This window comes from Erinaceus europaeus, chromosome 4 (assembly GCF_950295315.1).
Source record: "Erinaceus europaeus chromosome 4, mEriEur2.1, whole genome shotgun sequence".
Taxonomy (NCBI): domain Eukaryota; kingdom Metazoa; phylum Chordata; class Mammalia; order Eulipotyphla; family Erinaceidae; genus Erinaceus; species Erinaceus europaeus.
The window spans coordinates 114244135-114259831 of NC_080165.1; the positions used below are offsets into that span (position 1 = coordinate 114244135).

Sequence of the window (15697 nt, forward strand, 5' to 3'; positions counted from 1 at the left end):
ACAAATAATCCTTAACTTACCTAGAGTATACAAACTCCTTAACACTGACAATTTAATTTAATTTAGCTTAATTTGATTTTGCTTAGCAGGAGAAAAAGATTCATTCTCTTTCATTATGGTCAGTTAAGGTCAGTCACATAAGTCAGCAATACAAGGATTATTTAATAATGGATAATCTTAATTCTGTTTCTTCTCTCTAATTGATCATTTGCAAGAAGAAGAAGTTTTAAAACTCTCCCAAATGAACTGTTGAACTCCAGTTGAATGCCAGCATGTAAGCTGTGGGGTGAAATTATTACTGGCAGAATCGTATTTACACATTTGTTGTGCTAACAGAATTGTAGACACGCTTAGGCAATTAGGAATTTGAACCAAAATAGTGTACATTCCAACTCAATGTTGGTTATTTTTTAGATGTTGAAAGTAACTGACAGAGTAAAAAAAAATAAGTCATAAAACTGGCATCTTCTAAAGATGCTAATGAATTTGACTCAGAGAAGTTTCCACTTGCTGACACATTAAGAATCCTGGAGCACCATGGAGCTCTTGGGTATTTGCCCACAATTCTCAATTGCCCACCCAATTAGTTACTATTTCTGCCAAGCTGTGATTGTTTCATTTTACTACCTATATTCTTCTACAGCAGGAAGAGTACTATTATTTGCTATTCAATTTCTGATTGCAAGAATAGCACTCTTTTGATAAAAAAAAAAAATCCATACTGTTTGCCACTTGTTCTAGTTCCATAGAACTAGCAGTTCACTTTTCTTGTATAGGCATAGCTATATTTGAACCTCTAAAAGATAAGATGTTTTGGCAGCTGGGAAAATAGTTCAATAAATGGAATTCAGTTTTTCTGTGCTAGAGACTTCTGGTTTGATCCCTGGTTCTTTGTGTACTACAGTGATGCTCTGGTTTTTGTTTGTTTGTTTTCCTCTCATGTAAAACTCTCTAATATGAACTAAATATTTTTTTAAAAATCTTTAAAAATCACCTAATCACTTAAAAAATTTTGTATTTATTTATTTCCTTTTATTGCCCTTGTTTTATTGTTGTTGATGTCGTTGTTGGATAGGACAGAGAGAAATGGAGAGAGGAGGGGAAGAGAGAGGGGGGAGAGAAAGATACACACCTGCAGACCTGCTTCACCGCTTGTGAAGCAACTACCCTGCATCTGGGGAACCAGGGGCTCAAACTAGGATCTTTCGCCAGTCCTTGTGCTTTGTGCCACATGCGCTTAACCACTGCGCTACTGCCTGACTCCCTAAAATCACATAATTACTATTAAACATGTTGCGTTACCACTTTTTTTTTTACAAATGTCATGATTTTTAAAATTTAAATATTTATTTATTTATTCCCTTTTGTTGCCCTTGTTTCATTGTTGTAGTTACTATTGTTATTGTTACTGATGTCATTGTTGGATAGGACAGAGAGAAATGGAGAGAGGAGGGGAAGACAGAGAGGGGGAGAGAAAGATATACACCTGCAGACCTGCTTACCACTTGTAAAGCGACTTGACTTCCCTGCAGGTGGGGAGCATTTTGCACCACCTGCGCTTAACCCGCTGTGCTACCGCCTGACTCCCCCCACAAATGTCATAATTTTAAAATTTTTGTTTTAATCCAAATCCAGATAAAGTATATGTACTGCAGTTAATAATATTCCTTAGGCTTCTTTTAATATCTGTTCGCTCCCAGGTTCTTTCTACTACCTTTTGTATTTCTTTTTTTACTAAGCAACCAGGTAATTTTTCCTGTAGAAAAATTTTTCCTGGGGGCTGGGTGTTGGCGCATTTGGTTGAGTGCATATGTTACACAAAGATCCAGTTTTGAGCCTCTGGTCCCCACCTGCAGGGGAAGAGCTCTGCCAGTGGTGAAGCAGTGCTGCAGGTGTCTCTCTACCTCTCTCCCTGTTTATCTCCCCATCCCATCTTGATTTCTGTCTCTATGCAACAAATAAATGAATTTTTAAAAATGTTAAAAGAAAGGAATTTTTCTTAGTCTGGATTTTGTTGAATGTATTCCTGTGTTACACTGTTTTAACAACTACTAGAGTTCATGTAAGCAGGACACGAGTAAGCTATAGTTACTTCTCTAGCTAAAGGGAGAAAAGTCTGTTAAATAGAAGACCCTCTAACATGAGTAAAATTGCACAGTCACTTTTGATAGGAACGTTGTCACAGGATGTTCAGGTGTTCCCTGGCCACCTTCCGTTGTTTCTGTGTAAATAAGTTGTCAGTGTATAGAACAATGAAGGAAAAAATATGTCACTCAAGTGTCACTTCTACTGGGAAATGTTATATCTAAAGAAATTATCACAGGTCAACCTGTGTAACTTTATACAACTCAATACAAATGTCAAATTAAGTGAGGCAGTTTCTAATTGGTGAGGAGGACTCGTGTAATATTTTTACAATTACAAAAGATTGCTGCTTGGGATCTTCACTGAAGCATAAGTACAGCTTTGATATTTTAATTATAATTAAATATGAGAACTGTAAAAATGGCATTCATCTTAACCAAGATAAAGGCAATAGTAAACTCTAAAAACATCTGTGCAAAAAGTTTTTGAATAGTTCTGATAGTATCTAGTGAAAATAGATTGGTTACTGAAGGACTATGTTTATTATAGAAAATGATTGTATAGAGATTCAAATTTATGATAATGGACTTTAAAAAAAGAAATATAGTTAAAATTTGTTATTATCTTTATCTGTTCATTAGAGACAGCTAGAATTCAAGAGAAGAGGGAGGGGGAGATAGAGAAGGAGAGAGATAGAGAGACATCCGCATCACTGCTTTACCACTCTCAAAGCTTTTCCTCCTGCAGGTGGGGATCGAGGTTTTAAGCATGTGCACTCAACCAAATGTATCACCACCTGGTCCCCAACAATAGACTCTTAAATTCAGTGTACCTTAGGAAATAATAATTTCAAAAAGAAAATAGTTTTCACTGATTATATAAGAATTTTTATCACCACAAGAGCCTCACATCCCATTTTTATTCATAATTTGCAGTGTGATTCTGTCTCATAATAAACACAGAGTTCATTTTGACTTATACTTTTTTCATTTTACATATTATTTAGAGGTCAGCTATTGGGCCTGTTGTTATTGCTATAATATTTATAAAATATGTGTTTAAGCTATAAATTAGAACCTATTTTAACTGGAAAAGAGAATAATACTTCTTGATGTAGAACTTCATTTCATATATATAAGTAAGCAAAAGTATACCAAGGCCTGATATACTTATGGCAGAGGAAATATAATTTTATAATAAAATTATAAAGCTACATATCAAAGGTATCTATCTTTGACTTATTTCCTTGTGCTCTGATATTAAGACTTCATTTGAAGATTGTATTTTTTAAGAGTATTTGTAGGGCTCCCTAATGACACTAAACTTCTATTAAAATGCTGTTTGTGCTTGAAATTTTCCTCTAACAGAAGGGAAGATTCTTTTACTAGTCTAATTTTCCTTATGACCAGAATGTTAATTTGAAAGACTGAGATTTCTTTTTTCTCATTACCATAAATGTTCTCTGTCTTTCTTTTTATTAGTGATTTAATAGTGGTTTGCAAGATTGTGAGATTACAGGGAATAGTTCCACACGGCTGACTCCCTAGACTGAGCTTTCTTTTCTTTTGGCTATCAGCGCTCTGACTCTGTCTCTCAGGTGGCACCATAGACATTGTAGGAACTCTTTATTTTGCCTTCTACTTTATTCTCCCCTTTATTTCTTTTTATTGTTTCCATTCTTGGCTTTAATGTGCCTCTCTTCGCATTTGTCCTGCAGTTGACTTTTCCTCTGTTTACCTTATCTTATTTCACCTGCTCATCTGAGAATATAGAAATCCATGTGCATTAATTGACACTACCACTTTTAAAAGTTTAATCTTCAGGAGTCAGGCAGTAGTACAGCGGGTTAAGAGCACTTGGTGCCAAGCGAGAGGACTGGCGTAAGGATCCCGGTTCGAGCACCCTGCTCCCCAGCTGCAGGGGAGTTGCTTCACAGGTGGTAAAGCAGTTCTGCAGGTGTCTATCTTTCTCTCCCCCTTTCTGTATTCCCCTCCTCTCTCCATTTATTTCTGTCCTATCCAACAACGATTACATCAATAATAACTACAATAAAAAACAACAAGGCAACAAAAGGGAAAAATGAATAAATAAAAACATATATAATAAAAAAGTTTAATCTTCGTTATTTGTATGCAAGTTTGCCATCCTGAAGCTAGAAACATTTAGATCTTTCTGTCATTTAAATATTGTCAATTTTCTTGGTATTAAAACTACAAATATATTCTGTGGATTTTTGTGCATGTTAATCATCTTCCTTTCTTTGCTGTTTTTTTATTTGTGTTCATTACCTCCAGCTCTTTCCTTCTTTTTCAGCACATTTAGCCCTTCTGTATTTAGTGTCCTTATCACATGGCTTTTTTATAATCCACATAGCAGACTGAAACATGACACACACTCTTCACATCTATGTTGAAACTCTGGAACCTGTGAACACTATCTTCTTTTGGGAAAAGGTCTTTGATTTTTTCCCACAGACCCACACTCCACAAATCAAAGAATATTGAAAATGACTAGATTATGAAAGAGGCCAACAAATAGAGTGAGGTTGTAGAGTCTTAGCATAATAGACCTCATGACATTGGTTTGACAAACTCTAAAACTGTAAAATAGCAGAATTTGGTTTTTATAAAGAAATCTGTAGTTTGTGGTCTGGGAGGTAGCGCAATGGATAAAGCATTGGACTCTCACACATGAGGTTCTGAGTTCAATCCCTGGCAGCACATGTACCAGTGTGATGTCTGGGTCTTCCTCTCTCTCTCTCTCTCTCTTTCCATCTCTCTCTCTCTCTCCACCTCTCTCTCTCCTCCTATCTTTCTCATTAATAAATAAAATATTATTCAAAAAAAGAAGCCTATAGTTTTGTGTCATATAGTCACAGAAAATTAAATACAGAAACTTTTACATTCTTGGCAGATTTTCTTCACAGGAGTTAATTTTCACAATATAAACAGGCCTGAGGAACCAGCACCCGATCAAGAAGCAAGAACTTTTTTGCCAGTTCTCTAGAAAACCTTCTCAGGTCGTCTTTCAGTCATCATCTTCCACAAAATATATATTGTTTTGAATTTTATGAATCTAATATAAATAGTATCATAATATGTCTATCTATTACTTTTTATCAGGATTTTTTCCAGTAGTCTATTTGTGAGAGTTATCCACAATGTCCCACATAATATGGAATTTTTATTCTCATTGTTGGATCATGTTCATAATCAGTGTATAGCAGACTTTCTTTCACTATTGATGGCTTGCAAAAAGTTCTTTTATAACTTTTCTTTACATACAATTGGAAAACATCTCTATGTTTCTGTTGGATATTTATAATGAGCAAAGGATTTTCTGAATCACAGATGTCTTCTCATTTCCTCTGTTCTCTCTAAGTTGGCAAGCTTGGCTAAACTCACTGTTTCAACTATCTCAGATCACTATGATTCTTAAATCTGTCTGATTTTGATTCTGATACCTCTGTTGAGATTCAAAATGACATCTGCCATTTAGACATATACACACATATGTCGTATGCTTTACAGTGGTTTGTTCTAGCCCTCCTCTGCCAAGAGAATTGGATGAGTCCTGTTAATTTCGCGGGCCTGCTTGGCCCCGCCCAAAGAAACCCCGAGAGAGGGTTCCCTAGTACGAGAGTTCGAGTTCGAGAGTTCCTAAGTTCCAGAGTAGAGTTCCAGAGTTCCAGAGTTGGAGAGTTCCTGAGTTCAAGAGTAAGAGAGAGTGTTTGTGCCGCCGCAAAGAGACAGCAGAGTTCTGTTTGGTGATTAGTTTGTCTTAGTTTATGAATCGTTGTTCCTGAATAAAGAAATACAGCTTCCCTGCCCAGCCGTTGTCTCCGTGTCTCTGTTACCCGCCCGTGAAGCTAGCCAGGCCGGCAAGAGCCTCCGAAATTTTAACAACACACATATCTACACAATATTTAGTGTACCCTAATCCAAATTTAAGTTCCTACCAAAATTAACTCTTCTTCTCTGTCAATATGGTGATAATGACCAGTCATCAATCTTTCTTTCCCCCACCAGAGTTGTTACTAAGACTTGGTGCTTGCAGGAGGGCCACAACTCCCCCATGGAGGCCATTTTTTTTTTCTTTTCTTACAGAGACAAGGAAATAGTGAAAGAAATGGGGGAGAGAGACATATATGCAAAGAGAGATACTTGCAGCACAAAAAAACTTCTTTCTTGCAGGTGGGGACTTAAATCTTAACCTTGGATTAATGTGTACTCTACTGGGTGTACAACTGACAAGCCATGGATTTTAGTCACTTAACTTTGGGGCCGAAACTTCTTTAATTTTTTTCTTTGATTAGACTTAATCCACCAAATTCCTAAGAAATACTTTGGTTTCCTATTCTCTCATATTGTCTCTATATTAGTTTAGGGGCATACTTTACCTAGTTTCATGGGTGTTAGTATCCAAGAACTGTAGGTTTACCTACCCTAAATTTCGTGCCACCATGTTTGTCAAAACTCAAGGACCTGGATAGATCACCACAGATTATACAAAAAAATCAGGGGAGTCGGGTAGTAGTGCAGTGGGTTAAGCACAGGTGGCACAAAGCACAAGGACCGGCGTAAGGATCTCAGTTTGAGCCCCTGGCACTCCACCTGCAGGGGAGTTGCTTCACAAACTGTGAAGCAGGTCTGCAGGTGTCTATCTTTTTCTCCCCTCTCTGTCTTCCCCTCCTCTCTCCATTTCTCTCTGTCCTATCTAACATCATCAACAATAACAATAATAACTACAACAATAAAACAAGGGCAACAAAAGGGAGTAAATAAATATTTTTAAAAGTAGAAAAAGTTCAGAATTTCTGCACTATAAAGGTATTTATGCTACATTTAACATCGACTCATTTGGAATAAGGAAAGAATCTACACCTTACATAAAAATGTGAAAAATTTTTATGTCTTCACATACATTTGTACATACAGTCTGATCAAGACCCAGTTGTGTTTTCTTTATTTGCGTTGTTCTATAATGTCTTTTGGTATGCCAGGACTGCTCTTTTTTGATAAGCAAAATGTTGTCTCATCCACATAACCTTCTACCATCGATCTATTCCATCATTGCTAATCTCTCTGGATTTTGAACATCACCATTAGTACTTCTCCAGGACTGACACATTCTGCTCTGTGTGATACTTGCCAATATGTTTGTCTCCCTAGAAGAATTTGAAAATCCTACCTCATTTATATTTTCTAAGTCATATTATTCCTTTTACTCCTTTATTTCTTAATAGATAGGACAGAAAGTGAATGAGGAGGGATGGGACATGGGGAAGGAGAGAGAAAGAGAGAAACCTGCAGACTTGCTTCACCACTCATAAAGTTTCTCCCTGTAGATAGGGAGCACAGACTTGAATTCAGGTCCTTGTGGATGGTAGTATGCGCTCAACCAGGTGTGCACTGCCCATCCTTCTATTCTTATTATTTCTAAATATTATTTTTCTTTTATTTTTCTCCTCCAGGATTATTGCTGGGACTTGGTGCCTGCACTAAGAATCCACTGCTCCTGGAGGCTATTTTTCCCCTTTTTGTTGCCCTTTGTTGTTATTGTTGCAGTCATTGTTGGATAGGACAGAGAGAAATGGAGAGAGGAGGGGAAGACAGAGAGGGGGAGAGAAAGATAGACACCTGCAGACCTGCTTCACTGCTTGTGAAGCAACCCCCCTGCAGGTGGGGAGCCTGGGGCTCGAACCGGGATCCCTACACTGGTCCGTGCTCTTTGCACCATGTGCACTTAACCCGCTGTGCCACTGCCCGACCCCCAAAATAATTATTCTTTAGAAACACTTAATAAACCTGATTTTACATCCTATTTAACATTAACTCAATTGGAGCAAGGAAAGAATCCTTAGATAAAATGAAGTTTCATGTCTTGCCTCTCTATATATACATATATGTGTATATACTGTATGCGTGTATGTTATATACATATATGTATGTTTTATTTTATGGTAGTGAGATGACAGATCATGAGAGAGTCTAGAGAAACTCTATCTTATGTGGTGACAGGGATAAAAGCTTCGACCTCAGAGTTGTAAGTTTGGAGCTCTGCCTGCTGAGTCACCTCCCCAGCCATTTGTCTGTACTTTTCAATGTAGCAATTTTACTTACAAAATCACCTCAGAACCTCAATTAGGCAATCAGTAAATGTATTCACTCATGAACTACATTGGAGAAGCATGTGATTTGGTTCCTAAATATATTTCTTTCTCTTTCTTTCTCTCTCTTTATGGCTCAGGAGCCTCTCACATGTATGATGTCACTTTCATTCTTCTCACTTCATATGGACACAAAGGAGAGGGAGAGAGCGAGACCCCAGAACTGAAGCTCCCCCCCAATGTTGTGGTGCTCTCATGTTGTGCAGAGGCTTGAACCCAGGTCGTATGCATGCTAAAGCATGAACTCTACAGGGTGACTCACCTTCCAATCTTTAGTTTTTCCCTTTCTGATCTGGGAAAATGCCATACCTTGTAATTGGATGATGTAACTCATTTAAAAATTATGATCATGGACTTTCTGTTCACATTACCTGGCTGGAATCCTGATGCCACAACTAACTTTTTTTTTGTTTCAGTAACCTGAAATAATACTATCTAGTACAAAGGTATAGTTTAAAGATTATATGAGTTATATTTAAAAAGCATATAGAGCCTGCCACATATTTATTGCTAAATCTATGTATGTGGGATAAAGTGGGTAAACTGTACCATATATGAGTGGGTTTCAAGAATTGTAGAGCATTAGGTATTCAATTGAGTAATTATAATTGCATAGATTTTTACCTGTTATTTATTTATCTATTTATTTTGCTTTTGAGAAGTTATCTGTAAGAATCAAACAATATTGCCAACCTCCAAAACCAAGAGAGAATAGATTCTGATTGTTATAAAGAAGCAAGTCTACCTATATCACAATAAGATAATGTTTTCTTTAGGTAGATAGTGAAATATTGCTACTTACAAGCACTGTGTTACTAGGAGACCTAGACAGTAGAGCAAGTTAAAACAAAGCAAGCCACTGAAACAGCAAAATCCACAAAATACAGGTTGAAGGGAAGATGTAAAAAGCTTCATTTACATTTTTTCTTGCAAAAATACAAAAAAAAGAATCCCACAGTGTGTGTGTATATGTGTGTGTGTGTGTGTGTGTATTTTTTTGGGGGGGGGTATAGATTTGTACCTCAATATGTGCATAGGCTCACTACACCCACCAGCAAAGTTCTTTTTTTAATTTAATTGAATTTTTTTTAATTTTATTTTTTTTTTTAATTTTATTTTTTTTTTAATTTTATTTTTATTAGTGATTTAAAAAATTACAAATTAACAGGGGTATAATTCCACCCTGTTTTCACCACAGAATTCTGTGTCCCCATTTCCTCCGTTGGAAACTGTAGTGATTCTTCCAAAGTCACAGATATGGGTTGACTGTTATTTCTATAACTGCTTATTTCTATCTCTCTATAATTTTTTTAAATTATATTTATTTATTTTCCCTTTTGTTGCTCTTGTTTTTCTTTTTTTATATTTATTTATTTTCCCTTTTGTTGCCCTTTTTTTATTGTTGTTGTAGTTATTATTGTTGTTATTGATGTCGTCGTTCTTAGATAGGACAGAGAGAAATGGAGAGCGGAGGGGAAGACAGAGAGGAGGAGAGAAAGTCAGACACCTGCAGACCTGCTTCACCTCCTGCTGTTGTTGTTTTTCATTGTTGTTGTAGTTATTGTTGTTATTGATGTCGTCGTTGTTGGATAGGACAGAGAGAAATGAAAAGAGGAAGGGAAGACAGAGAGGAGGAGAGAAAGATAGATACATGCAGACCTGCTTCGCCGCCTGTGAAGCAACTTCCTTGCAGGTGGGGATCTGGGGGCTGGAACCGGGATCCTTACACAGGTCATGGTCATTGCACTTTGTGCCATGTTCCCTTAACCTGCTGCGCTACCACCCGACTCCTGACTCTATCATCTATCTTTTTTCCCATTTTTTTATGGTCCCACCTCTTTCTCACAGGTACACCTATTACTGCTTCTGAACGTTTTTCCTTTTTTTGCTCTTTTCTCTCTGAGTCCTGATGGAATTGGAGTTCAGAACCCTCTAGTCATCTTCCCCTATCACTCCTCCCCCCTCTAGACCACCTCTTCTCCCCTTCTGGGAGTTTGGATAAAGGTTGGTTTGGGGGGTACAGAAGGTAGGAGTTCTGGCTTCTGTAATTGCTTCTCTGCTGGAAATTGGCAGGTCAGTCCATACCCCCAGCCTGTTTCTATCTTTCCCTACTCGGGTAGGGCTCTGGAGAAGTGAGGTTCTGGGACACATTGGTGAGGTCATCCACCCATCCCTTTGGCTTCTTCCCCTTCCTAGTCTCTTTTTAACACCATCACATTTTTCTCATAATCTAAAAGATATTTTTGTTGTGTTCTGGTAGTTTAATGAAGATGTCCTGTTGTCAGATTCTTAGAGAGACAGCACACACTGAGCCTTTACTGTAGGAATCAGTGTTTATTATGCCGGCAGACCCAGCCAGACACCTGGCCACAAAAGACTGGCCTGAGCACAATGGCGTTTGCTCTTTAACAGTTATCAAGTTTCCCATAGTAATTCATAGCAACAAACTTCACACCTTACTTTTTCTCTTGTGTATGGAGTACAACTTGTTTGAGTTATCCGCAGACAAGAGTCCTGGGCAGAAGTAGCAGATTCTAAGGCCACTTTGATTATAGCAGTAGAAAGCCCTGTTTGTGCTGGGAGGAGGAGGAAGATTACCACCAATTGAATTTTTCCTTAAGAAGTTAACCCTTGCTTGCCACAACCCTACTTTGCTTAAACCATTTATTTTAAATGTCTAGTTTCTCTCAATCCAAATGTCTTCTACAGTGTTATTTATGTTAACATCAAACCTCACTAGTCAACTAGTCACTACTTTGAAATTAACCAATCCTCCCCTTCCTGTCACTGCTTTAACTAAGCTAGTATTTTTCCTTGTATGTCTTTCATTTACTTTTCCATCGGCAATTGTTTTGTTTGCTTTCTTTTAGCCCCATTTTATGTTGTTTCCTGATATTATATCGATGTAACTGACTGTGAATGGCTGGCATCTGTGGGAGGAGGAAGCAGCGTTGGTGCAGGAGGCAGATGGGGCTTGTGGGTGGGGTGCTAAGACACATTTTCTTCATTTCTACATGTTTTATGTACCAATTTTAAGGACCCTAAAATAAAGCTATTTATATTAAAGAGTGCTTAAGTCATTTTAGCCTTAAAAAAAAAAGTGTCTTGAAGCTCCTTAGACCTGGTGTTCCCTCACTAAATCTTCTGTGTCTTTAGCCAGTTTCATGCCATACATTTCTTCATGGATTGTTAATTCTTATCTCACCATCAATAGTTAATGTCAACTATACCAGTTTCTTAATAGATTGTCAATTCTTATCTCACCATCAATAGTTCTGGTTTCTTAAGAGTCTTATTTTTATGTGCTATAATTTGTATTTACATTTAATCACACCAGTTTGTTTTTCTCCTCTGTCACACAATTCTTTTTAAAAAATATTTATTTATTCCCTTTTGTTGCCCTTGTTGTTTTATTGTTGTAGTTATAATTGTTGTTGTTACTGATGTTGTTGTTGTTGGATAGGACAGAGAGAAATGGAGAAAGGAGGGGGAAGACAGAGGGGGAGAGAAGGATAGACACCTGCAGACCTGCTTCACCACTTGTGAAGTAACTCCCCTGTAGGTGGGGAGCAGGGGACTCAAACCGGGATCATCCTTATGCAGGTCCTTGTGCTTTGCTTGAAGTGTGCTTAACCCACTGTGCTACCGCCCGACTCCCTCTGTCACACAGTTCTTTAACATAGTTCCTTTTATAGTTTCGGTTGGCTTCTAAATTGTAAAAATGGCCAGTCTTTTGTGGACAGGAGTCTGGCTGGATCTTTTGGCATAATAAACACTGCTTATGTACTTTGTAAAAAGTAAATGACATAAAAGAAAAAAAAATGGTGACCTGGGAGTTGGCACAATGGATAAAACAGGTGCATTGCATGTGCCAGAGTGATATGCTGATACTCTTTCTTAGTAATTAATTAATTAGCTAATTAATTAATTTTTAAAGAGAAGAATCAGTTGTAATATTATTACACAGTTATTATGGGTTTTTTGCCACCAGGATTATCGCTGAGTGCCAGCACTATGAATCCACTGTTCCTGCGGCCATTTCATTTTTTCTTCTAATCTTTTGGATAGGACGGAGAGCAATTGAGAGGGGAGAGGGAGATAGAAAGATAGGTTAATTTATCCTTTCTTAAATAAAAAATAAAAAAGTGACCCCACATGTGAGTGGGGAGTTGGGGGTTGGAAAGGGATCCTTGTGCCAGTCCTTGCCCTTTGTACTATGTGTGATTCACCTGGTGCGCCACTGTCCGGCCCCCTGTATTTTGTTGTAAAGCTTTCTGGGTCTTTTAAATTTGCATACACATAGAGTGTATAGTGTGTACATTATATTTTAATACTTATTTTTAAAATTTCTTTAGTGGGGGATTAATGGTTTACAGTTGGCAATAAAATACAATAGTTTGTACGTGTGTACCATTTCCCAGTTTTTCACATAACAATACAATCAATACGTACTATTAATTGTGATGTTTTTGCTTAATAGAGCTTGAATTTATTTCACTGCTAAATATTTACTGAAGTATGGTTTTCAGTGGCTACATAAAATGTCTTATTTAGTTTATTTATATGCATAGCCATTTTCCTATTGATAAATATCTAGGTCATTTTAATTTTATTATTAAAATAATAGTTCAATGAAACTTGCAATATGTCAGCAGTAGGGAGAACTTCTTTAGAATAAGATTTCTCTCTCTCTCTCTCTAATCACTCATTTGTCTGGCAGTTGTTAAATGCGAACATACACTTAAAACTTTTGAGATTAAGATTGTTATAAGCAGGATAATTCCAAATATTTGGGTTGCACTGCAGAGCTATGGTGTCCAAGAGTCGAGCCAAATCAAAATCAGGTAAGTCAAAGAAAAGCCTCACTAAATGTGTTACCTTCTGAAGCCAAGTAACCTGTTTAGTGATATTATGTAACTGAGTTTCAACTTCCCTAGAGTGTTAATCCAGGTGCAGCAGGTGATGTTGGCTCTAGCACAGACTTTTCCCAGGTTAGCCAAAAGGTAACCAGAGACTATTTCTATACTCAAAGAAAAAAAAAAAAGGAAAGAAAACTTTGACCAGAGAGGCTAAAAATCTTTGCTGAACAACTGTTTTCTTAACAGTGGAATCTGGAGTTCCTTGAAAGTTAAGGGGAGGTTTCTGATCCTCTTTTCCATTTCCATTTGCTACTTTGACTTTGCCAAAGAAAGAGGCTCCTAAGCCATGAATACTGCTTTGGTGATGTAAATTAAGGGGGTTGACCAATGTGATGTCTTAGTTCATTTGTGGAGAGTTAGGAACACAGGTAGATAATCTATGAGATATTGCTCAGATGTGTGCCAGGTATCTAGTATTCATGAATGTGAGAAAAATGATAACCTCCTCAGACAAAGATAAACCCTGACAGGGTGCAAAACATTCTCGTTAAGGAGGTACTGTTAATGGAAGCATTCACAGGGATTGCTGTGTTTATACATTCCAGTCTGGGTCAGTCAAGTTTCAGCACATATGAGATGAGAATGGCCTAACCTGAAATAAAATGTTACTCTAAATGCCTTGTAATGATAGGCACTGCTGGGAAGATTTCTTAGGAGTGGGGGCAGATCTGATCTAGATAATCATGGGAACATGGGGGTGCAAATGTACTAAGAGTTATGTAGGTAATTATGTCTAATTGAGTACATACAATTAGAATTGGAGAAAGAAAAAAAGCAATATGCTGAATATTCTAGTAATAAAAATGTTGAACTTGAGGGGAAGCAATTACAGAAGCCAGACCTTCAACTTTCTGCATCCCACAATGATTTTGGGTCCACACTCCCAGAGGGTTAAAGAGTAGGAAAGCTATCAGGGGAGGGGTTGGTATACTATACAGAGGTCTGGTGGTAGGAATTGTGCAGTTGTACCCCTCTTATCCTATGGTTTTGTCAATATTTCCTTTTTATAAATAAAAAATTTAAAAAAAATGTTGAACTTAGTAAGAATCACTAAAGGGAGTCAATTATAGTTTGCAGTGACATTGGGAATAGTAACTGGGAAAACTAGTAATAGTAATGACCAAGGGTTTTCTAGCATAATGGATGACGTGGACTCTAATGACTAATCCAACAGTTTTTAAAGTTAACCCTTTATTAGAAATGGCCTGGTTGTGCTGACAGCATGATGGTTGTGCAAGAAATTGCCTGGGAGTCTCCAGACAGACCACCCTGAACAGGCCTGATCTTGTCTGATCTCAGAAGCTAAGCAGGGTGGGCCTGATTAGTACTTGGGTGGAAGAATGGCCTGGGAGATGTGAAAGAGGCATTGAGTTGTTAGATCAATGTCAGAGAAAAGGAAAGACAAAGGGGGGGGGGGGAAGGTTTCACCTTTAGCGAAACATGATCCAGCATGGTGGGCAAAAGCAATCTGCTTTATTGTCAGCTACTTCTCTTCTTTGTTAATTTGATTCCTATGTCTCCAGCATTTATATTGGGTCAGATGCAAAGCTTTCTTTAGTTTTAAGACATACTTGCAAGTCTCTATGCCTTTTAATTTGTAGTAAGTAATGTCAGTGGTTAGAAGCACTTGGTAAGTAGCCCTTCCAAAAGGGTTTATCTAAAGCTATCAATGAAAATGCTAATTTATAGGAAGTTCTGTCACAGAAGTACATTTTCATATCTCTCCTAAGACATATGTCAGCACCTCTCAATCACCATCATATTGTCCCCAATCACCACAGGGCACTGTGCCCTTTGCTGGTTTATAAATTGAATTGCCTTAAATGCACAATGGTCAGCGAAGGAATAGGAAAAAAAAAAAATCAAAACATAGGATTTATCAGAGATCCAGAGAGAATCAAGGAACTTCCTTTTGTTTCAAATAGCACTGATTAATTTAATTAAATTAATTAATTTGCCATCTTTGTCTATGTATTTTAATTTCTCTATTTCAGAAGCAGACTGTTTTCATATTGCAGGGACACCAGGATGGCAAAAGTCTGGTAGCAAGGAGTCAGTTTTGGCAGAGGCTGAGTGGTCTTCATTCACATGTACCGTGATTTGCTGCTGTTACCCTTACAAGAAAGTCACCTAGGGCACTTCGCTGACACTTAAGTTCAGTCCTTTTAAGTTTGACTCTTGATTTTGATGATAGTAATTTCCAAGGCAAAAAAAAAAAAAATAGTAAGAAGGTCACTTACATATTGTACATGTTCGATTGGCATTCCAAAAGACATGGGAAATGTCCTTTGTTTCTATAACATCCCCCCAAAGTGAATATTAGCTATTCTTATAAATAGTAACAGTTTATGATATATGCATGCTCTGGTGAGGGCATGGAGCATTGCTTGTTGGGCTAACTTAGTTTTTGGGAGATTTCCCCTCTCAAGTAGTTCATACTGAGTAGTAATAGCATCACCGGCTTGGAAATTCTCCTTTTCATTCCTTCAGTGTGACCCATTAACAAACAAGCCTAAATTAAGAT

General features: G+C 37.4%; 1 protein-coding gene across 2 annotated transcripts in view; it reads left to right on the plus strand.

Annotated features, from left to right (window-relative positions):
* MAP3K5 (mitogen-activated protein kinase kinase kinase 5) overlaps positions 1 to 15697 on the plus strand; it is a 277002-nt gene that overhangs the window by 85006 nt on the left and 176299 nt on the right. The window contains exon 2 of one of the 2 annotated variants that reach the window (XM_060190392.1): positions 15168 to 15263. The exons of the other annotated variant lie outside the window; for it this stretch is intronic. Within the exon in view, the coding sequence (XP_060046375.1) occupies positions 15168 to 15263 (96 nt within the window). The remainder of the gene's footprint in view (positions 1 to 15167; positions 15264 to 15697) is intronic. 2 annotated transcript variants of the gene reach the window in all.